We start from the raw sequence: 22,776 nt of genomic DNA on the forward strand, positions 1-22,776 counted from the left end.
TTAATAACTAAAAGGCAAATGCAGTTAAAAAGGAGTCTCTGATTTTTCTTTCTGGTTGTTGTAACGGAGGAGGCACCAAGGCTGCTTTTTAGCCTCGGCACTGTGTTTGCAGGCACTCACAAGCATGGTGTGCGCTGTAAAATCATATAACTTCTTTCAGTAAACCTTCACAGTCAGAGCAGCCTTCCCTTTCTAAAGGTGTAGTTGGCAATGAGTATTGCTTTTATTAGGTGCTCACACACGTACGCACACAGGCGCAAGGTTGCACATAACGCAATGAAATTTTTACGTTTATAGAAAAAATGCAATATCAACACTGTGAAGTGACTTTGATCTTTCATTTGCTGCTGATAATGATAAGATTATTAATACACATTTATGTACAGCCAGTACAGATAATGTTCATTATCCCTCTGCTTATTGGAACTTACTGGATAAGTAATGAAAACAAAGAAAGTTCACCCCAAAAGATGAAATCTGATGGAATTATTTACTGCATCACGTCATGAATAGTAATGTAATTGATTAGAAAAACATGTATTAATACATGTTTTTAGCTTCTATCTTTCTTACTAGTTTTACAGGGAATTTGATGATGCTCGTGGAAATTTCTTTTTGTATCAATTCTTAAAATATCTAATTTTCTTCAGGAAAATGTTTCAGGAAAACTTGTTTTGGGAGCATGTAAAAGCAAATAATGATCACTGCAACGTCTCAGAATACTTTAGGAATAAGCAACGTGTGTTCTGGTCAGGAAAGGGCAGGATGTGGTGGGGTGCAAGCAAACTCAGAATAAGATGGGATCTGCAAAAAGCAACACACTGCTCAGGTATATGCTTTTACAACTAACGACTTAGGTAAAAGATTTATGAGAAACGAGTGTCTGAGAACAAGGTGGCCTAATTTGAAATCACAAAAAGGTAGGCGCAAAACCACAACTCTTCTTTCCTACTAAAAATGAACATAAATCAGCAACATCATAGATGCCTTTCTGGTGCTGTGAGTAGCCCTTGTAATTGAAGAAAACTGCAATTACATTCCCTTGATAATGTCAGTTTACATTGTCAAACCAGTGTACTGGAGGCCTTGGTCAATGTCCTAAGTTAACGACATGTACATATGTTAGTTTCCTTCCAGTCTGGATGAGGGACATGGGAACGGGGAAAGATGTAGAAGTGAACCCTGCCCATCAGATCCAGTGTGCAGTTAAATTTTTTGATGGGAAAGCATTGCAGCAGGGCAATTTGGGTTTTATTTGCAAGGCAACTTATACCAGAATTAATGTGTTGATTTAATGAAAAGGAGGGAAAAAGAAGCAGTGTTTTCCCTTGTGAATAACAGGTGTTGTGGGAGGCGTTATTCTTTTGACCCCCAGCAATTAGTAAAACGCAATTTGATCCACAGGCTCCCAAAAAGTGGAGTCTTGCTTAAGACATTGCTATGTTTTCCTTAGGGCACTTAGTGTTACCATGCTGAGGTAAATGCAGTTCCAGATCCTTTTAATACACTTTGAAAGTGGCGATTATTGTTGGACTCTCAAGACCTGCAGGTACTAGTTTGTTAAAATACTAATCCATGAAAAGCTTTGTGCATAAGGGATGTAAGGAGGAGTTCCTTGCTGTGCCATGGCACAGTGCTGGCTGGGGAGAGGGAGCTTTTGTTTCCATAAACCAACCAAAACCTAAAAGAAAACAGATAAAAAAGAAAATTCATATATTCAGTACCAAAGGTTATAAAGGGTTGTGTCTCATTCGTTTTACATCGAAGCTTTAACTGTTGACACACGCATCTCTGTCAGACAGGAGTGCTGAAGCTGCGCAGCTTGCTAATAGAGGAGAGGGCTTGTCAGCAGCATATTAATTTGATGAGACTCCGTTGTTTTCTGAAGCTTCTGACTATATTACATCTTGTATTACAGATTCCTTCTACAATCAGGTCTATCCATCAGGATAAAATCCTAGCACTTAGACAGCAGACACAGTTCTTGTGGGAGGCTTATTTTTCTTCAGTTGAGAAGATTGTATTGACTACACTAGAGGTAAGTAAAAATTGTCTGGGACCTTGCTGAACAGCGAGGTTTCCATACCTGTCCAGTCGCTCCTGTCCTTGCTGGCTTCAGACCTTGGTTTTCATGACACACAGTTGGTCAATGGGAAAAAAGTTTGTCATCTAGATAAATTTTCTCCCCTAAGGAAATACTTTCTTCATTATCAGAATCCACATGAGAAAACTGACACAGTGAAAAATGGGAGCTACAACACATGAAAAAGCTGTCATGTGTGATCTTGCCTTCGCAAGGCTTTGTGGCTTATGAATCACTATCCTTGTCATTGGTAGTGAATGTGTTTCTTTAAGAAACCTTGCTGGAATTCATTTTGGTAAAAACGCTACAGTAGTGCTCTTCCTTGACCATCCCTTAGCATTTTGATGCCTTGTGATGGGGTTGTTGGTCTGGCTCAAGGAAAAGCGGGGGCTTGTAAATCACTGTGTCCTATCTTCACACACAGGGTAAGGGATGGGCCTGATCATCCATATAAAATATTAATAAATAATCATAATTAGACTTCTGTTAAACAGGGAGACAGATGATCTCAAGTGTGGAGAGAATCCTTTCTGAATTCAGAGACAGAGGAGAGATGAAAGGCTCTTTAGAAGTAGGGCCCAGGCTACAGTTTCAAAAGCAGATTTCTCTTCTAATTGTTTTGCAATTTTGCACATAAATTTTTGACACACTTTTACCACTGGAAGTGGTTCACTTTGTAGGTGCGAATGCATTTGTTTTATGCTAATGCTTCTGCAATTGCATCCTTTCTTGTGCACAGTAGTAAGGCTCCACATTCTTCGCTGTGCCTGCTTTCCCCTGAAAACTGCAAATGAGTGCTGCTGCCTGCAGTACAGGTTGCCTGTGGCGGATCTGACTCCAGCTGCTGCAGGACAGTCCCTTAGGCTTTTCTGTGCCAGTAAAGAAAACCAACCAGGGAACATTCTCAGAGCTCCTGGCGTAGCTATCCTCGCAATGCTCTCCTTGCCCTTGGAGGAGCTTGTCTTCATCTGTGCTGCCTGTTGGGAACTGCTCTGCATCCTCAAAACTCCCCATAAGTGCTGATGAGATAGTTATAATTATCACGGCCCATGCCAGGATCGAACTCACAAAGCTGGAAGACCGTGTGCCATTGCTCACAGCCTTATTTACCTGTATTCCCAGGGACAGTCAGGGTGCCTCTTGGACCATCTGCCCCTTCCCTGCGTGCACCCTGTTATTGTGAGGGATTGCTAAAAGGAGAGAGACGCACGGCTCTCCTCACTGCACCTCTCCTGCCTGTGCTGGGGCTGATCTTGAGGGGACATAACCTGCAGTCCCCACAGCCTTGGTGTCCATCACATCAAGCTCCAACGCTCACAGATGTGTCTTCAGTGCTGCTTTGGGACACGTTGGCCCATGTGGCCACAGGTACACAGGGAACAGCAAAACCCTTAATAAAGCTGAAGCAGCTGAGCAACCAGCGATCTGGAGTTTCTGCTTGGAGGGGAAAAACTAAAGTGAAAACAAAAATCTTCCTAGAAGGTTTAATTTAATGAAACTGAGTAATGCATGCCTGGTGTTGAAGTTATGTTCTGGGATTTTTCATTTGTTTGTGGGGGTGGTTTTGGTTTGAGGTGGTTTTTGTTTATTTTTTAATACAGGACTCTCAGAAATTTTTGAGACAGCTAAGAGGGATTCTGGTTGTATGAACAGATTTATGAACGTTTCAACTTGCCTGAGTAAATTCCTGAGTTAACTTTCCTTAGGAAAGTAATAAACAGTTACAGAAATAAAAATAGACAGAAAATAAAAAAAAACAGTTGAGAGTGATTTTTAGTATCTGAAATCTACAAGCAGATAATCTCTTCTTAAAATCTGATGCCTGCAAATAAATTCCTAGCACGATTATTTTTTTCTGGTGGATGTTATCCGTATTCTGTTGTGACACTGTTGTGTCAGAATGCTCTGATGATGCTAGGTATCATCAAGATAATCACTTGCCTGCTGACTGCAGTGCTGGTACATGTCCACATATGAGGGTATTGGTATAGAAAAAGTATTCACCCACTCAGATGTCTGCAAGGACATCACAGCTCTCTCTGCCCTTTATCCTGCACACCTCTGAAAGCAACAAGTCACGTTTTAAGGTCCTTGATCTTCTCATGGCATCTGGTGGCCTAAGCCAGGCAGCTCATAGCCAAAAGAAGAGGTTTGTATCACTTGGCCATCAGCGCTTACTGCAGGCACAGAGGGAGTGCCCAGTGCCGTGGCCATCGTGTGGGTCAGGAAACTGTTCACGAGTGTCTGCTGCAGGCTGGTGAGTGGGTACGCTGGCAGCGCAGCAGTGAACTGCTGCAAACACCATCCAGATGCACACTGCAGTGTATCTGCACTTTTTTAGCTTGGTCTTCTCTGAAAACAAACCTAAAACTTCCCTAAATCTCTGTGAAGCATGCTCAGTCCACTGCTTGGGAAGAGGAGGGGAGAGGGGCGGCATAAAGTACAGACAAGAAGTGTTTGCTTCTTGGCTGAGGCATGTTGAGAAGCATCAATGATTAAGGCAATATGTGAACTTCTTGAAGTGTGAGGATGAGGTGGACAAAAATATTGGACTAGTAATGAATTCCAAAAAGAAAAGGGAGATCTTGCCAGAGATCCTAACCCCTTCCTTCTCTTATTAAACTTCCTCTCATGCCTCATCATTGGAGAGGCCGTGTAGCTGCTGTCTGTCTCTGCAATATGTGCAACACTATACACTCTGCATTTTAATTGATTGGTCCTCCATGTTATCTTTTTGTGTACTTTTCTGTTCTCTTTCTGCCAAGTGGTCTTTTCTCCTCTCTATCATGATGGACAGCTAGATTTCTTATGTAGACCAGGAGTGTGACAAATTAATCTTCCGTTTGTTAACTGTGATAAATCACCGAGGCCAGCTCCCCAGCCTGGTGCGGAACTGTGCTGGTGAGATTTGTGTGCCTGACATGCACTGAAGGCTGCGTGGCACCCGGGGCCTGCTCTGTGTTAGAGCTGCGCTAGCTCTGGGTGCACCGAGGCAGCGTTGAATGCGAGCCATGTGTTTCCCCTGCAGCCTTGCTGGCTACCAGCACGGTGGAAAACTCCATCATCTGTGAAAACCTCCTGACCATGTAAATTTGCAGACTTCTCCTTATCTGATTATGCCCCAGTTCTGAGAAAACAGGATGAAGGAGCTGTAATATTTAGGCGTTGTGGTAAACACTCGAAAATACATACTTTCTAGGTTCTGTCTTTGTTTAGTGGCATAAACTGCAGGTGGAGAAACAGCAGTCAGCATCTTTTTTTCCTCTCCCCACCACCATGCACAAGATCTGACAACTGATGCACCTAATTTTCCAAACAGAAAAATTCAGATGCACACAGAAAAAAAAAAAAAAGTTAAATTAACTTACTCCTGTGAGTGAGTTATTGCATATTATTTATGGTAATTGGCTGTAGGCAAAATTAAATTGTAGACAAGCATGCAAACACCTAACATTTGCCCCTGTTTAGCAGTGTATGTGTTGCCACCAGCAGTGGATGGTCTAGCGCAATGTAACTGGTGTTATAATGGTTTTTTGTCATGGCAATCAAAAATTACAGGACAACCACTGCTTGTGGCAACACTTATTCATGTTCTGTATTGACCAAATGTCCCTGAACTCAGCTGCTTACAGAGATTTTAGCTTGTTTAGACTCCAACAGCTGCTTCTGTTCAGCTTGTGTTGGGTCTTTTTGCTTGCTTTTAGTTTTCCTGTGCTGTGGGTATATACATTCTTTAGTTGCATAGATTTTAAGGCAGAATGAATGACAAGGGATCAGATTTAGTCCAACTTCAGAGCCTTAGATTTTCACCCAGATATGCTTGTGTTAAGGCCAGAGACATTAGGTTAGGAGAGCCAACGTGTTCTTGGCACTTGAGCCCTGTGCAATACATGAACCGCCATTGATGTGAAATCTCCTTAGCTGATGACAGAACATGAGCTGCAGAAGGCGGCAAGGTGATCCTGCTTAGCTGACGTAGGCAAAGTTCTTTCCTCACCACCCTCTGGCCCTTTGCAATGTCCCATCTCCAGACCTGCCAACCTCTGATGCTCTGAGGGAAGGCAAATCTATAAGAACATATGCCCAACAGCGTATTGCACTTAGAAAGCTACATCTTATTTGGAGGCTGAATTTGTCCAGTTCCTGAGTCTTGTTATGTCTTTGCAGCAAGTTTGAAAAAGCTCCCATTGGTATAAGAACCACTATGGCTCTTGCGTACAGGCATCTGATGTGAATTAACTGTCATTAGTTTGTAAAACACATATCAATTGTATAGCTTTCTAACTTTTTTTGTGGCTTGCGGTATTCTAGGTGGTAAAGTAGATGACTTAGCAATCCGTTTTGACCTTTAGAAATCTAGAAATCTGCGTTTGCAGCCTTCTACAGAGACAGTAGTTGCCAAAAGATCTTTTTCTGTTTCATCCAACAAGGAGCTGTTATAGAACTGAGATGATGTATCTGAATGCTAATATCCCTTTATAATTAAGCAAAAATGAATAATTAGTGCAGCCTGATTTGCTGAAAGTCTTTGTGGTTTTGAATGCTCTCATTATCTCAAAATAATACCTAGCTTTGTAATGCTATCCTCAAATAATTATCTTCTGTTAGTTCTGGATAGTAAAACTGACATTGAACTAATCAGGCTTACAACTGCTAAGATACTCTAATAGACAAAATATTTGACTTGAAATACAAAATGCAATGAATTGCAAGGTCCCCATGTCCAGAGAGGCTAATGAGGTGTTCTGAAACCTATTGCACAAAGCCTGAGGTGCTGAAGTGGTGTCAAAGTGTGCAAGTTCGGTGTCATTTTAAGAGAGATTAAGCAGGAATGTCTAGTAATTTGTGTGCCTCAGCTTTTTGCAGAATGGGTGATGATTCCAGTCAGCTGGAGTCCCTGAAGCTTCTACCGGTGACTATTACAGTCTATTTAAAAATCATTACCTCTCTTGTTTTCCAGATTATTCAGGACAGAATATTTAAGCACATATCACGTAACAGCTTAATATGGAACAAACATCCTGGAGGGTTATTTGTACTGCCACAGTATTCCTCATATCTGGGAGATTTTCCTTACTACTATGCTAATCTTGGTGAGTGAATCCTTGCTATAATCTAGAGGTATTTGGAATGTCTAGTGGAAATTTGGAATTTGATATTTGAGTAGCTTGGGCCAAGTGACTTACCATTCATTTCTAGTTAATGGTGCCTTTTGTTTATCCTGTCTCAATCTTGCCTGCCCACTGTAGACTGGAATGTCTCTGACTCATCAACATGCATCACGTGCCTCTCACTTGCAAAGATTGTTTTAAAAAAATCTATGTCTTTTCATACTTTTCAGTTGCCAGTAATTAATGTCTGAGTTGCTGACCCATTCATGGCCCAAGGGGACATAAGAGGAATAGCTTTTTGCTTTCTTTGTTTATTTGTGCTTGGCAAATTGGAAAACTGGTAATTTACCCATGACACTTGTTATTGGAGTGCATAGCTGGTATGGATTTATTCTCCATACTATGTGTCTTCATATGGATCCCACTAGCAGGAATGAATAGGGCTTAGGTCCGTGGCTTTTTCCTGAAGTGGAACTTAAACAATGACTTCTGCAGGGGAGTGTGCCTGCATGCTGAAGTGATCCTGCTTACCAGACTGCTGCTACTTTTGGCTCAGCCTGTGCCATCCCACTTGTGTGGATCTGTACTGCTTACCTGCTAAAAATGCACAGTTGCCACGTTAAAAAGGGAGGAGAAGTTTTCTGTGGGAATTTTGATGAAAAATGACTGTGACCCCACACAGATGAATTTAGATGAGATTGAGAGCAGTAATGAAGGGTAGATGGCAGTAGGATCTGTTACTTCAGGCAGAAAAGGAAATCGTAGTGAGACAAAAACGTCAGAATGGAAGGCAAGGATGCAAGCAGAATTAACAGTTCAGGAGGTAATTGAAGATGCATGTGGACAGGGATCAACCCAGAAAGAGCAAAAATCTGAGTCTATAATGGAACGGAAGAAACTGAACAAGCTTCTGGAAGCTGTAGAGATAATCTGTAGAAAACATCAAGCATCCAGAGCCAGGCAGCAAAACAGAGCCCACGTCAAGAAAGACATTTAGTTGAACAAACGAGATATCAATATGATCTGTGGGACAAACTGAATGAAAGAAAGAGATTGCAGGACATCTGTGGAAATACTGAGTAAGAAAAGGCAGTAATTGTGTTGGAGTCAGGGATTTCAGAGGGCACGGGAGTTAAAGGGAAGTGTGATCTCCTCTGAAGCATCTGGTATCCTACTATCTGAGACGAAAGGAGGTGGTCTAAAAAAACATGTCAAGGTTTGCATTAAGTGCAGATTATTTTTCCATCTCCAGAGTCCTTTAATCTGTACTAACCGGGGCAATTTTGTCTTTACTGAACACATATCTCTTCACTTCAGGTCTGAAGCCTCTTTCCACATTCACTGCTGTTATCCACGCAGTAACTCCCCTGGTTTCCCAGTCTCAGCCTGTGCTGAAACTCCTGGTTGCTGTAGCCAAGTCCCAGTACTGTGCACAGGTAAGCAGCGCTGTTTGACTGTCAGTCACAAGGGAGACAAAACTATTAACCCAGGAGTGAAGAGCCTACTGATGTCAAATCTTCTCAGTCCTGTTTTAACCCTGTTTTTGATTCTGATGTTTCTTTTCTCTGAGATTTCTACTGTCTGTGACCTGCATGCACGGCAAACAAAAATTCTGAGTGTAGTGGGAGTGGAATAGAGACAGTAATTAAACCCCTTTGTTTCACAAAGCAGGTTGAACAATGAATGCACTTTAAAGATCAGGATTGTGTGCGCTGCAAATTGCAAAAGGATGTCTGTGCCTTAAGAGCCCCGATGTGATCTTCCTTCCTGCTGCCGGTGGCTCTTTGTCTCAGCAGTGCCAGAATTTTGGCTTGTCTAAAAGAAACCCTGGGGAGTTCAGGAGGAGCACCCTCTTGCAGTGAAGTGTTACAAGTGGTTTAGCCTTTAATGAGAGCCAAAGTAAATCAGTGACAACCGTATGACCTGGCTGAGATAGACTTCCTGAGTTCCTGTCCAGCCTATACTTGCCTGTGAGGATGTATATTGTAAATAGTCAGGATGGGTGAAATTACTGTAGGAAGTGTTATTTTTAGCTGTTGATTTTGAAATTCCTAACTGGAATTTAACATTTCTGTCTGGAGATCCTTAGGGTTTGAACTGCATTGCCACAAAGGTCTCTGATCATGGTCCGATACTGTCTTTCAGATTATTGTTTTATGGAATTGTGATAAACCCCTCCCAGCCAAACACCGCTGGCCTGCCACTTCTGTGCCTGTCATAGTCATTGAAGGAGAGAGCAAGGTAGGTGGAGAGAAGCATGGTGAAAGATTGCCTGTATTCTCCAATGGGACCAGAATTTATTTTTCTAGCCGCTTTGGTGAAAGCTTTGTAGTTCCCAGCAGTATGAGAGCTCCTTTCTATTCCTTGGCCTTTTGTACCAGCTTGGTCACGGATCTGTGTTTCATGCATGAGGCCCATGTTCTCAGAAATCATCAGCACGGCAAATAATGCCATGAATCTGAGATTCACAGGTGGGACCTAGTTTTGAATTGTGGCCCCGAGAGTAGGTAGCGCTGACCGCGTCTTTGGAGATTTCTGTCTGCAGGTGCATGAAAGCAGTGATGCAGCTGGGTTCATTGAGTCTGAGCAGTCAGATGCAAGACTTGGGGGTCAGCTGTGGACTCAAAAGCAGAGGAAGAGATGAGAATTAATGGTGTTAACTTCCCTTTGAAAAGTACCTTCTCTCATGGCCTTGTAGGGTACTGCTGCTGGTGATGGGATCCCACCACCAAAAAAAAAGAAGAGGCAAGGGACACTTGCCTGAGAACAAAGTCATTGTGTCATCTCTTGCTGTGCAACACTTTGTTTATACTTCCACAAAGCTGAAACAGACACCACCCAGATAAGAAAAGAGGTGGTTTTTTTTTTAAATCCATGCTGAAGTAGACGATTCCTTTCCAAACGCAGGCCTTGCATTTGATCGAGCTCTAGACCAAGCTCTGCATTTGCAAAGGGAACTTTTAGTTGCTTTGGCTGTACAATGCTGTTTTGAATTTATAGTCCCGTCTTTGGTCTTTTCCCCCGGTCACCTTAACAAGGGGAAGGTGAGAGCCCTGTGAAGTTGGCAGCTAACGGTTCTTGCATTAGCTAGCCATGTAAACAGTATCAGGAGAGTTGCTGCAGGGCCAAGAAAGGCTGTGGTGATTTCTGAGTCTTTTGAACATTGTGGGTTGTTTTTTTTTTCTTTTTGGAAAACTTTCAGAGGTGAGATAGAGGAGAAAATCTCTGACCAGTTCTACAGTGTTTGTAGAAATTGGCCCCAGGCACTGTTTAGATTACAAATGAGTCTCCTGAGTACACAAAGGTGTGTTTATAGTGGACAGTCTCTTACCTCTAATATCCCAACACAGGCCAAATGGTTTCTTGCATGGAAAAGCTGTTTGTTTGGACAAAGCTTGCAGAGCCAGAGCAGTGCAATTCAAAGGCTGCACAGAGGGACTCCTTTTCATCTTCAGACTTAACTGAAGCGTACTGGCAGGCAGTTACTCCGTGCAGGTGATCACAGAGGTCTGCCTTTACCTAACCTTCACTCTTCCCCTGAAATCACGATACATTGTCACACCCATTTTACAAAAGGGAGCTTTAGCTACGAAAACAAATGCATGAGTATTCCCGACTGTTGTACTATTTGACAATTTCACACGGTCTGTAAAAGAGCTGGGGTGAGAATTTGGGTCTCCCGCTGACTACTTGCTCTGCTTTGCCTTAGTGTAAGCAAAGCAAAACGATCAGCCGCTGCCAGATTACCTCTTCCTCACAGCCCCTGCCTCCCTGGGCCAAGGCCATCGTAGCAATGAAGGGATGCTCTCCAGACAGGCACTGTGAACATCGTGATTATGGAGGCAGAGCTTTCCCTGAATCAAGGTGTAGATTCCAAAGAGTTGCTTCCAAACTGATTACAGGGGACTCAAAAGTGACCATGTCCATTATGAGGGATGTGTAAAACTTCTCCATGTCCCTGTTTCCATACAGTGATTTCCTCCTACTGGGCCTGATCTTTGTAGTGTTTTCTTGGCATAATAAATTGGAAAAGAAGTCTATTAACTAGCCGGGCTATTTTCCTAGAAAATGAGGGAAACAAATTGTGTTGTGTCCTTGTTACTGTTCATCAGTTCTCAAGAGGTGCTAATTAGTCTGCTAAAGAAACCATATGGATTCTCATTTCTTGCTGTTGTTATCTTTTTGATCCTGCTTTCCCATCTATTTCCTTTTACTTTGAGCACTGTGCTACCATAGTTTTTAAAAGCTTATTCTCCATACAGATTTTTATATATAGCTATATCACTTAAGAATGTGACATTCTAAAATGCTACAATACCAATATAATCCTTGATGCATGTGAAGCTCAACTGATACACATGTTCTTTATCATATTCTCCTTTCCTGATAGAGAATGTTGCACCATTTGGCAGCAGCTCCCTATGGATACAACAGCAATGCACAGGGTTGGAGCTGTACCACTTTACAGGAGAACCATCCTGGCAGCATAACGTCCTTCACACACAGCCTGGACTGCTTGGCTTCCCAGCTGTGTACCCTTATGAATGCTGCAAAGTCCTTCTCAGCATTCATTATCTTTGATCCTCACACTCTGTAGGAGAGCAGAGGGACAGTCCTAGCTACCAGGAAAGTGTCGTCCCTGAAGAAGCTGTAGGTATATGTAATTCTCAGTACAGACCATTGCAGTTTGTTGCAAAAGGAAAGCAGCCTGCTCCAAAGAGGGAGGTCTGTTCAGAAATTACTCCTCAGGTAGAACGTGTAGGCTGACTGCTGGGGTGACAAAAATGACAGTCTTTCACTCTTGAGCTGAAGTGTCCTTTCCATCAGACAGAGATATGCAGTGTACCTCAGACAAGAGGAAATAAGAGTGAGGAATGAAATAAAGTATTTCCCTTGGAAAGAGTCCTTCAAGTGATTTTTTTTCCTCCCTTTCCTGCCTTGGATACCCACAGGTTATGAGCAGTCGCTTCCTACCCTACGACAACATAGTGACAGATGCAGTGCTAAGCCTGGATGAGGACACCGTGCTTTCAACCACTGAGGTAAGGGTCCCTGTCGGCCTGGGGCTTTGCTTGGTTCCTCAGCTCAGCCTGAGCATAGCAGACAGGCTCTTCTCATGGCTTTGCCAGTGAGCAAATGTTATAAGATTTTCTGCTACGCTCCTCAGATTTAATGTGTTGCACTTGTTTCAGCAACCCTGCCACTGCCTGCCATCAGAGGAGCTTTTCGCCCTGGTTAATTGGCTCATCATTAGCATATGGTTCTTCCATTCCTTATTATTTTAGTAACATAGCTGCAGGCGGGTGTAGGCAGCCAAGAGCAGTCAGCTTTAATACTCTGTTCTCACTTTTCTGATTGGGGTAGGTTTTTTTCCCTCCACATTATCAGTAGGGTGTAGGTGGGGAAGGGAGGGGTGTCAGTAGCAGGGGACTGCTGTCGCTCCAAAAGACAGCATTATCACCCTAATGCAGGATTTCACTGAGGAATGCTCTTTCACCATTGTGTTGCCCCATAAAATTGGAGGTCTTTGCTAGTTTAGGTGTTGGAGTGTTTGTGCCAAGAGCAAGATAGCTCTAAGAAAAGAAAAATACTGTAGAAAACCAATTTTTACAACTGGGATGAGTATTGATTTCTGGAACCTCTTCCTGAGAATCACAGGGGAAACAGATGACAGTTTATATAGAGTGCAATATTTGGGAAATACATTATTAATGATGTCCAGGGAACAGCTTGAAAAACTCGATTTTTCTTTTCTTTTTCCCTTTTTTTCCCCATGTTCATGGCCATTCCCTTCTCCCCACTTCACCTTTATAAAAATGTCTTTTTGTCAGCGGTGGGGATCTTTCACTGATGCTACCACTGCTTATGTGTCAGTGAAGAAATGCCTAACATTAGTCACCAGTCACTGCTATATACCCTAAGACGTCACTGAATTTCTTCTAAATGGATGAGATTGCAACTGCTCTTCTCCTCAGTATGGAGTCAGACTGCTCCAGAAGGAGCCACGGTAGCCCTCTTTTCCTGCACAGATGGAATAAGTAGTTGGCATTGAACCTATTTGATCCAAAGATTATACCTTGGTAGTTTCTGCTAGATGAGGAGGAATTACAGCTGCTGCCAAAGCACATGTGTGCAAAGCCCTGCATAGCCAGAATGCCCCCAAACCAATAAAAGGCATTTATCCTAGAGCTGGAGTTCCTAAGCAGGTTGTGGCTCAGGATGAAGGGTCCTGTCTCAGCTGCCCTGGGGGCCATGGTAAGATGTCTCAGGGACTTCATTGCACTGAGGTGCTATTTACAGCAATCTAGCCTGTGGATTCCATGAGGATTAGGGGCTTTGTTTTGTTTTGACTGGTATTTAGTCATCATCCAAACTTTGGAGTCATTCAGGCTTCTCTGGAACGCGTATGAAATAAAGTGTTTCTCATTCAGCTTGGCCATGTTTTACCCCAAAGATTCTGAAATGCAAATATTTGTTGTTGTGTGAGACAACATACACATTTTTTTTCTGGCTTCTTCCCTCCTGTGAGCAGCTTGCAGCTGATATTGCATGTTTGCGTGGTGGGTATAAGCTCTATGAGACCCATGGCCCCAGTGCTGCAGAGAGAACCAGCTGTCCAGCTCCTCCTAGGATCTGCCTCGCAGCTTCTGGGGTGCCAGAGTCAGCAGCTCTCTTTGGTGGCTCTCTGTGAAGAACTGTGGCCTTTCTGTTGCTTCACTTCCCCCATCATACAACTTACGCAAAGGAGCAGCGTGTTGAAACACTGACATGGAGCGTGTGGTGTGAAGCTTCCCTTGAAACTAGCTGCACATGGGTGGTCGTTGTGGCAAAGCCTCAGGGCCCAGAAAAGGCAATTTAGAAATGTGGTCAAACACAATCACGTTCCTGTTGAGAGGAGCAGTCACCAGGCACATCCTCGGCACTGTCCGGCTCTTAAAGTAGTAAAAGATTTTCTGTTCACAACAGAACAGCACATCATTGCTCTTTTGAGAGGAGCTGTTTCACATGCGCAGAGGGATGTTTGCGTGGGAAGTAATTAGAAATCAGCTCGGGTCAGAAGTGATACAGGGGTTTCAGAGACTGGCAGCCTGGTTGGCTTTTCCTGCTGATCAGCTGAGTGGTAATGCTGCTGGAATTTATACAGGATGAGGGCTGGGGCAGGGAAGGCGGGGGGGAGGGTAATAAAGAGAGTTTTCTTTTAGGGTAGTTGCTTTAGCGTATCTCCCTGGTGCAAGGAGAGATACTTGAAAGCGTAAGTGAGGGCACTGAGTGCAGCTGCTTTATTATTTATTTAGTTTGAGATTCACAGACTTCTCTAAAGAAAACAGATGTCACGTTTTATGGGAAAGGCCTTTACGGGGGAAAAAACCCTTTAGTTCTTTCATGTGGTATTGATTTGGATGAGATCAGAACTATCACAACGGTAACTGGCTTTTGCATATTGTCTGTCTAGTTGGCCTCAGATTCCTTGAAACAACTTGAAAGAAAATAACTAGTCCCTAACTTTGTGTTCCAGTACATGTGCGACTCTTCTGTTTCATAAAAACACTTGTAAATGCGAGAAGTCTGACAGTAATCACACCAAATGTGACTGTTCTCAGAGCAGCTATTCTTTATCTAACCTCTACACCCTTGACTTTGGGTAGGTGCTTGGAAGGTTTTTCAAGCATTTTTGAACACATTTTTAGGTCCCTCTGGTCCTGGAAGGAACTTGGTGTGTAGTGCAGAAACAAAGCGCTCCTTTTTTTGGGTCTGACCAGGACAACTACACTTGTCTTTAGCTCTTTCGAAAATGTTGGTCTAGCTTGAGCTCCAAAATCTAAGTTGAAGTGGAGGGACTGCCAATGAAATTTACAGCACTAAAAATCTTTCCATACATATTTTTACCCTACTCCTTTCAAATCTAGTGCTGAGAAGCCTTCTGCAGACAACCACAATCTTCCCTTTACTAGTGTCACCAGGAATTGTTTGGTGGGATCCTGGGGAAGCAATGGACTGTCACCTTTTCAATTCTCAGAGATCTGAGTTATTAAAATAGTTATGGCAAGACAATAAAGTAAAAAAACACTCGGCAGCATTTGATATCTTCTTGTGGCTCATTCACTATCAGTCATTTTTCTTAAAGTATAGGCTCCTAAAGCCATTTAACTACATGGGAATCTTACCTTCCTCTTTATTAAGCTATATGTTTAACCCTCTTGGATGTATAGACAGTCTTAAAAATATGACCTGCGTGATCCTCAAAGGCACAAAGTGGATGGAAGATATAAAAGGACTCTGCACTGATTGCCTGTTTTAATCTCGCTGAGTCACCCTTATAATTTCAGGCATTTGACTCCTGATTTTCCAAGTTTTAAGAGTACTGAAATCATAGGTGAGATGCACAAAGATGTGCCAGCGTTTCAGTTTATTGCATAGCTGTTTCCACTCTATGTTGCATCTAAGTATAGATACGTGCACCTACACCCATTCTTTCTGTAACTGGAAGAGGTTTGATATGTAAAGGGCAAGCTTGAAAATGTTAATGTAATGCTGTGATGCTCTAGACTCCCTTTAACAGGAACCATTAAAATGTGCATAATTATAGGGCAAAATGTCAAGCAGTCAGCTTAATTTACTGATGAATACATAGAATTAATGTTTTGCAACAGTTCCAAGATTTTGAATTACGAATTACTGGCAAGGTAATATTTTGTTTTGTTGACATTTGTTGAAACAGTTTCAGTGTTCATTTGGCCTGTGCCTTTGTCTGCAGGTGGATTTTGCCTTTACAGTTTGGCAGAGTTTTCCAGAGAGGATTGTAGGGTACCCTGCTCGCAGTCACTTCTGGGACAACACTAAGGAGAGGTGGGGGTATACCTCCAAATGGACTAATGACTATTCCATGGTATTGACAGGAGCTGCTATTTACCACAAGTAAGAACCTAGAGCATCTGTTGTCCTCCTTCTGTATGAAACAAAATAGTAAATGGGGGTGGGTGTGTGTGTGTGAAGAACATTCTTCCGGGGAGGGGAAAAAATGGAAAGATAATAAATGGGTTTATTTTTATGGGGTAATAATTTAAGTTCTTGGTTTAGCTCTGGGGATCTGGTAATCATTATTGCGCTTGTTGGGTCTCTTTGAAGTCACTTGTATTTTGAGGCAGTCAGACTGCTCTTTTTAACATCAGGAATTACACACTTCAAAGAGTTCCCGAATTCATTAAGCTGCTTGGCTGAATGGCCTGTAGCATAGCAGAAAGGAGGTTACTTCCAGACCAGCTCTGGGTATGTGTTGGCTGACAGCTGCAAACTGCAAAGTCTTCCTGCTACTCTAGAAATGTAGCACAGTGGACATGTCACAGATCAACATATTGCAGCACGTTAGAGAAAGCCCTTGTTGTTAGGACTTCAGCAGACCAAAGACCTCTCTAGATCTTAGGAGAAGGTCAGCAAATTCTGGAGTATCTAATCCACATCCCCAAAAAGGGATATGTAAGGATAATCTAAGCACAGGAGTAGGCCAGTTTAATAGAATACTCTCCAGCTGAACAGTTTTGAAAGAAGAGGGGGAGGATGGATTCATCAGTGTTGTCTATCACATTACAGCAGCGTAGTGCTCTCTTTCCTGCTACTCCATTATCTTGATACTTAGATCCGCATTATTTCTTTCAATGCAGTTACAAAAAAGACGTATGTTTTGTTTCTCCATTTGCGCTGTTTACTGTCTTGATGAGATGCTCATTTGCTCTCCCTTCCTTTTGGAGGATGAGACCAAAGAAAAGAAATGGTATATCCAGAGTTGAGTACGGAACTTGTTTCTCAGCTGAGGCAGAAATTTCCTGAAGTCTCGGAAGTCCCTGAAAGCCCAGTGACTTGTATTAATAATGCTGCTGTTGATTTCCAGATATTATCACTACCTGTACACTCATTACCTGCCTGCCAGCCTAAAGAATATGGTGGACCAACTGGCCAATTGTGAGGACATTCTAATGAATTTTTTGGTGTCAGCTGTGACAAAATTGCCTCCAATCAAAGTAACACAGAAAAAACAGTATAAGGAGACCATGATGGGACAGGTATGTATCCACAGCACGTTTTACCAGTTGGGATGTATTGATAATATGGCAGTTTTATTTCTAGGTTAGGCTTACAGAATGATACACTTCTGTCTGTCTTTTTTTTTTTTCAGTTTTTAGTTTATCAGGAATGTAAATAGATTTAGATATGCTTATTTTAATGAAGGAAAGGGTGAAATGGCAAACATTTACTGTGGATGACAGCTTCTCTTCATAGTTTTCTCTCATGGTGATCCCAAACTTATGGAACTAATGATTGTGGTGACCAAATTTCAGTTAAACTCTAGTCTTCTAATTAAATATTCTAGAACTAAGACCTAGTCATGGAATGCTAGAAACAGAAGTAAATTCTAGAAAGGTTTTCTATTTTTAATTATTATTAATTAATATAATGTACCAGGCTATCCCTGTGCTATTTTGAAGTCTATAGTGTGATTCGAGCACTGACATTGGACTGTCACAACAGAGGTAATTTGTGATGTTCAAGCGTTTTCCCCAGTGAGGAACATTTTGTCCCACAGTGATGACATCACTCACTAGCAGCCATGAAATACTTGCCTTAGATCCCCTTCCAGCTACTGGATAAGCACTCGTTGTTGCAGAAATGGATATACCTTCTAGTAACAGGGATACATGGTAGCCTGGGGGCACTTTTCCTCCTGCCCTGTGTGAGAGAGCCATGGGAGGAACAGCAAGTCCTGCAAGACCTGCAAGTCCTAAATAACCTCCCATCTGTGCTGCCACAGTGTCTGTGATCCTCACTACAAACAGTGCGGTGATTACAAGGGGGCAGGAGAATGAAGGGGCCCTCTATTTTCCCCTCACATTTTCTCCTATTAGCATCACTTGGATCTTTGACTGGGGAGTGGCAATGCCAGTTGGTAGACTCCTTTATCTGTACGCCACTGCACTTTCATCTGAGGTGTGGGTAGCATTCAGCAGTTCTGACTCATCTGGGTACCCAGAAGACACATGGGCAAGAAGGTGCCATCCAGAAAGTACCTATTGCTTCCAATTTGCACTTCACCTCTCCACAGGGCTGTGCTTTGGCTGTTTGGCAAAGTCTAAACATTCATTTTTCTTCTTGTAGCACGGGTGACTTGAGTCAGCCATGAACTATAACTCTCTTCAAAAGACAAGTTGTTCCCGCAGCTTTGGGAAATGTAATGGACCATGTTCATAATTCCTTGAAAGACAAATAAAAAATTAACATAACCTCAGTGTGTGACAGAGATTAATAGTCATATGGAAATGCACTGTTAATGGTCAGAATGTCTGCTATAATCCTCTAGCAACAAGCTTTTGCTTGGTCTTTAGCAGCTCAGTAATAATCAAGGATCTGTAATCAATGCACATTATAACCTACCACTTGAGCTAAACTGGACAGGCCTTGGACAGAGATCAAGTCCGATTCCACATTCATTTGGCATGTCCCTGACTTTATCAGTTTCTTCATGTTTTAATTAACATACTTGGAGTTTAGGAATTTGTAGTTGGTTTTTAAAGTGTAGTGGAAACATAAGGAAAGAAGAGATATGCGTGAGCAGTGGCACAAAGAATTCCTGTAGGTTCTCAGCATTCATACTTTATCTTAAATAATAGTTTTATTATGTTTATAAAGGTAGTTTATAATTATATATTCAGAGCTGTTAGAGCCTTATCCAGAGATACTGACTTCCATAGAAATTACAGCTGCCCGAAATTTTGGAAAATCGGGCCACAGTATTTTGCGTGTATGCATGCAAAGACCATGGTCTTTTCCTTGGGTCAGCGTGCATTGTGATCTAATGTGGAACTTCAGTTAATTTTCTCTATCCATAAGACAGCATTGTCTTAGGCACTGGCCTCAGCCGGTGGGATTCCTGGAAGCACCCTGCTTTTCCCGGCAGGACATCTACACGCATGAGTAATGCCAAGCACATAAGAACTTCTGAGCTCAGTTACAAGCCAGCTGAAATTGCTTGTGTATAAATTTCTGCAGATCTAGACTGCAAAAGTGCATTTTTCACCTGTGAAACTGTAATAATTGTAACGTGGTTTCCTTCTATGGCTGAAGGCCATGGGCAGCAGCTGGCCCGTGCTTGGATGTGCACCTCTAAGGGAAGGCCATGGCCTTGTCTTTCCTGGGGTTTTTTTATGGATTTGTTCTATCTCTGGAGTAGCTTGAGGGTTTTGGGGGAGGAAAAAAAATAGTGAGAGCTGGGGTGAAGTAGTTGCTGGGAAGCTTTTTGGGGTCTGCTCACAGGTGTTGTGCTCAGGGTCAGGCTGGCTTATGGTCACACACGGGGTCACCACACCAGACTGCCCTCAGCACTGTTTGCAAAGTCAGGGTGGCCAGCTCGCCATCGCCAGCTCCTGCCGCGGGCCCGGCGTCTTCCCCTGGGTTTGAAACCCCTCACACAGCTACTGGGGGCCACACCGCTGTCAAGCCCCGGGGCTGCTGTGCAGCATGGCGTCAGCCCAGCCGCGGCGCCGGCCCTGTCCTGCCGTTCTGCTGTGCCACACTGATGTCTGATTTCTGCTCTCCTCTCCACACAGACATCCCGGGCCTCGCGCTGGGCCGACCCCGACCACTTCGCCCAGCGGCAGAGCTGCATGAACACTTTTGCCAGCTGGTTTGGCTATATGCCGCTGATCCACTCTCAGATGAGGCTCGACCCTGTCCTCTTTAAAGACCAGGTCTCCATCCTGAGGAAGAAGTACCGAGACATTGAACGACTCTGAGGAGCGCTGCCCAGGGGGCCAAGCCGCCCCCGGCCCTGCGCGGCCACCAACACGGGGAGCCAGACTGTGCCGCCACCGGCAAGCGCCCGACCTGGCGAGCAGCGTCCCAGCGCCGGGGCTGCCCTGGCCCAGACTGCGCCCCACCACCCGGCAGGCTTCTGTCGCTCAAGACTAGGTCGTGTACAGTTTCATTATGGAACATTAAATAATTATTTTTGAAATGATTGCTATGCAGGTTTAAACTTTTTTAATGATCAAAAAAAAAACTATTAAAAACAGAGTTCTTTCTTTAATCAAAATTGTGTTGGTTGTGAATATTTCAAAGCTGCCGTTTCTTTCTTTCATGCATTTGATTGTCAATGCAATTTTCATTCATTTTCCCATGCAAAGTTAAACACTTGAATCTCATGGGGAGAAAATGCAGCAGGTTCAGAAACAAACTGAGCACAAACAGGACAGAACCGAAGTATTAACGTTTCTCATTTATTGCTGACTTTTTAATATTTTTTTCCTGTTTTCCCCACGCCAGTAGCAGCCACTGTGGCAAAACTCCTTGGGACGAATGGAAAACTGGAGAACCCCCAACGAGCCAGACGGGAGTGTAGATCCTTCTTGTTGGGGAAACCACTTGTAAAGGCCATCAGCCTTGCCTTGAAGGGAGAGAGGAGCAAACCAGTGACATGGAGCACAGGGAGGGCTCCATGCACAGCAGGGATGCCGTGCCAGTTGTGTGTTCTGGTAGGAGAGGTGCATCCCGAATGGCCCTGCCCCTGGGTGAGCGCCACAGGGGCAGTCAGCACGGCCAGCAAAGCCTGAGTAAGTCCCTGCTGCCCAGGGGCAGCGGTGCTGCTTAGCCACGCACAGCAGCTAGATTTCTAGAAACAACTTTGTCCGAGGGCAGGAGGGGTGTTGGCAAAAAAAGAAAGCATGTTAGTGCTTGCAACACAGGAATTTGGCCTGTAACAAATTGGTTTATTTGAAATCAAAGCATGGGCTTCTCTTTTTTTTCCTTTTCTTTTTTTTTTTTTTTTTTTTTTTTTTTTTTTTGGAAGTGCAAATAGGTGGAGAAATTCCCTCCTGGAGGTCTGACACCTGAAGTAAAGTGTGTGGTCAGACACCGGGTACTGGCAGCAGTAGGTGCTCCCAGGCATACTTGAGGCAGTATAACTTGGACAAAAAATCCTTCCCCTGAAGTACTGGTGTTGCTCCAAAATGGTTTTAGCATTTCAAATGGAAGTATTTTTAAATTGAAATATTCAAGTTGTTTATTTCTCTGTAGTGCTTTGCTTATTTATGTGTTTCTTTACATTGAAGAATGAAAACAAAAGCAGTGATTTGGGCCAGAAGATGCCGTTCCAATTTGCTAAGAAAATAAGCACTTTAAAACTGTTTTGAACTCTCACATTTGATGAGGTGCATTTGGGGTGCTCTGTAACAATCATCACCCTCAAGAGCTCTGTTAAGGTCACAGCGAGAGGGTTTGCTGCCGATGCCCAGAAGACCAGCAAGCCTTTCTATACCTCATTCCTTTGTAAACAGGCGGTCCGGTAGCAGGTTTGAAGAGTAGCTGGAGTGCTAGGAAGGGTGGACCAGCATTATCACCAGTTTAATTCAGGCTCAGGCACTGATTTATTATGCAGCTTTAAGCAACTCCCACAACTGAGGCATGCCTCAGTTTCCTCATTTGTAAAAGTAATTTTGTCTGTTGGTTGTAGAGGGTTGTCTACTGGTTGTAGAGGGAATGCTGTGAAGCCTAAATAATTTCTTATGCTGGTAAGATCAGAATCCCTAAATGGAAAGTTGCTTTAAAAGTGCGAAGTACATATTGCTAAATGTTTGTGTGCAACCTGACATGTAAAGACTTGCAAAGAATGCTTTGCTTTGTGTATGTATTGCAATATTTGAACAGAGCACAGCGAGTTAGGGCAGGAACATCAGGTTCCTGACATTTTGTGTTAAAATCATGGAATCATAGAATGGTTTGGGTTGGAAGGGACCTTAAAGTTCATGTAGTTCCAACGCCCCTGCCATGGGCAGGGACACCTTCCACCAGACCAGGTTGCTCAAAGCCCCATCCAGCCTGGCCTTGAACACGGCCAGGGATGGGGCATCCACAGCTTCTCTGGGCAACCTGTGCCAGTGTCTCACCACTCTCACGGTGAAGAATTTCTTCCTTACATCTAATCTACATAGATACTCTTTCAGTTTAAAGCCATTACCCCTTGCCCTATTTACACGCCCTTGTAAATCTGAACCAAATCTGTAAAGGAATCTGCCAAAACATGTGTGAGACTGCAGCTAGCGAGTTGGTGAGAGAAGGAGGTGCCACTTTTCCCTCCACTCCCGTTGGTCTCCCAGCCCCTGGCCACGTAGCCTTGCCTGTCACCTTCTGCCACGCTGGTGCCCACCAGATGCTTCTGTGAGCCCATTCAGCTCTAAAATTGCACAAGAGTGTCTGGTGATTTATTGGATTTTTTAAATGCTATTTTAGAGAGTTAAATCAGCATGTGGAGAGACATATAAAGAGGCAAGAGTAGGTAGGCAGGGCCAGGGAGGGAAGGGGAGCGGGATATGATCCTGCCTTTGTAGGGTGAGCTGCTAATTCAGCTCCCCACATCCCATAAAAACCTGAACCTCACTTCCTTGTGTTCTTGGGTCTGCGCTTGCTGATCTGCAGGCGAAGGTGAAGTCTGGTGGTTTGATTTTTCAGAGTGAATGCCTCAGGGGCTCTTGTGCCACTTTTGCCTCTGGGAGATCAGGCAGCTCTTTCAGGGACTGGAATAGACCTTCTCCTAGGTCT

At 43.4% G+C, this 22,776-nt stretch overlaps 1 protein-coding gene across 1 annotated transcript in view; it reads left to right on the forward strand.

The window, feature by feature from the left end:
* The window catches only part of EXT1 (exostosin glycosyltransferase 1), a 181,485-nt gene extending 161,284 nt beyond the window's left edge, over nt 1-20,201 (forward strand). Inside the window, exons 4-11 of the mRNA XM_080380249.1 lie at nt 1,919-2,038; nt 7,044-7,176; nt 8,512-8,630; nt 9,340-9,435; nt 12,147-12,236; nt 15,950-16,110; nt 17,081-17,252; nt 19,791-20,201. Of these exons, the coding sequence (XP_080236375.1) occupies nt 1,919-2,038; nt 7,044-7,176; nt 8,512-8,630; nt 9,340-9,435; nt 12,147-12,236; nt 15,950-16,110; nt 17,081-17,252; nt 19,791-19,976 (1,077 nt within the window). The 3' untranslated portion in view covers nt 19,977-20,201. The remainder of the gene's footprint in view (nt 1-1,918; nt 2,039-7,043; nt 7,177-8,511; nt 8,631-9,339; nt 9,436-12,146; nt 12,237-15,949; nt 16,111-17,080; nt 17,253-19,790) is intronic.
* The last annotated feature ends 2,575 nt before the right edge of the window (nt 20,202-22,776 follow it).

The sequence above is a fragment of the Falco punctatus genome (genome assembly GCF_963210335.1).
Source record: "Falco punctatus genome assembly, chromosome: 3".
NCBI classification, from domain to species: domain Eukaryota; kingdom Metazoa; phylum Chordata; class Aves; order Falconiformes; family Falconidae; genus Falco; species Falco punctatus.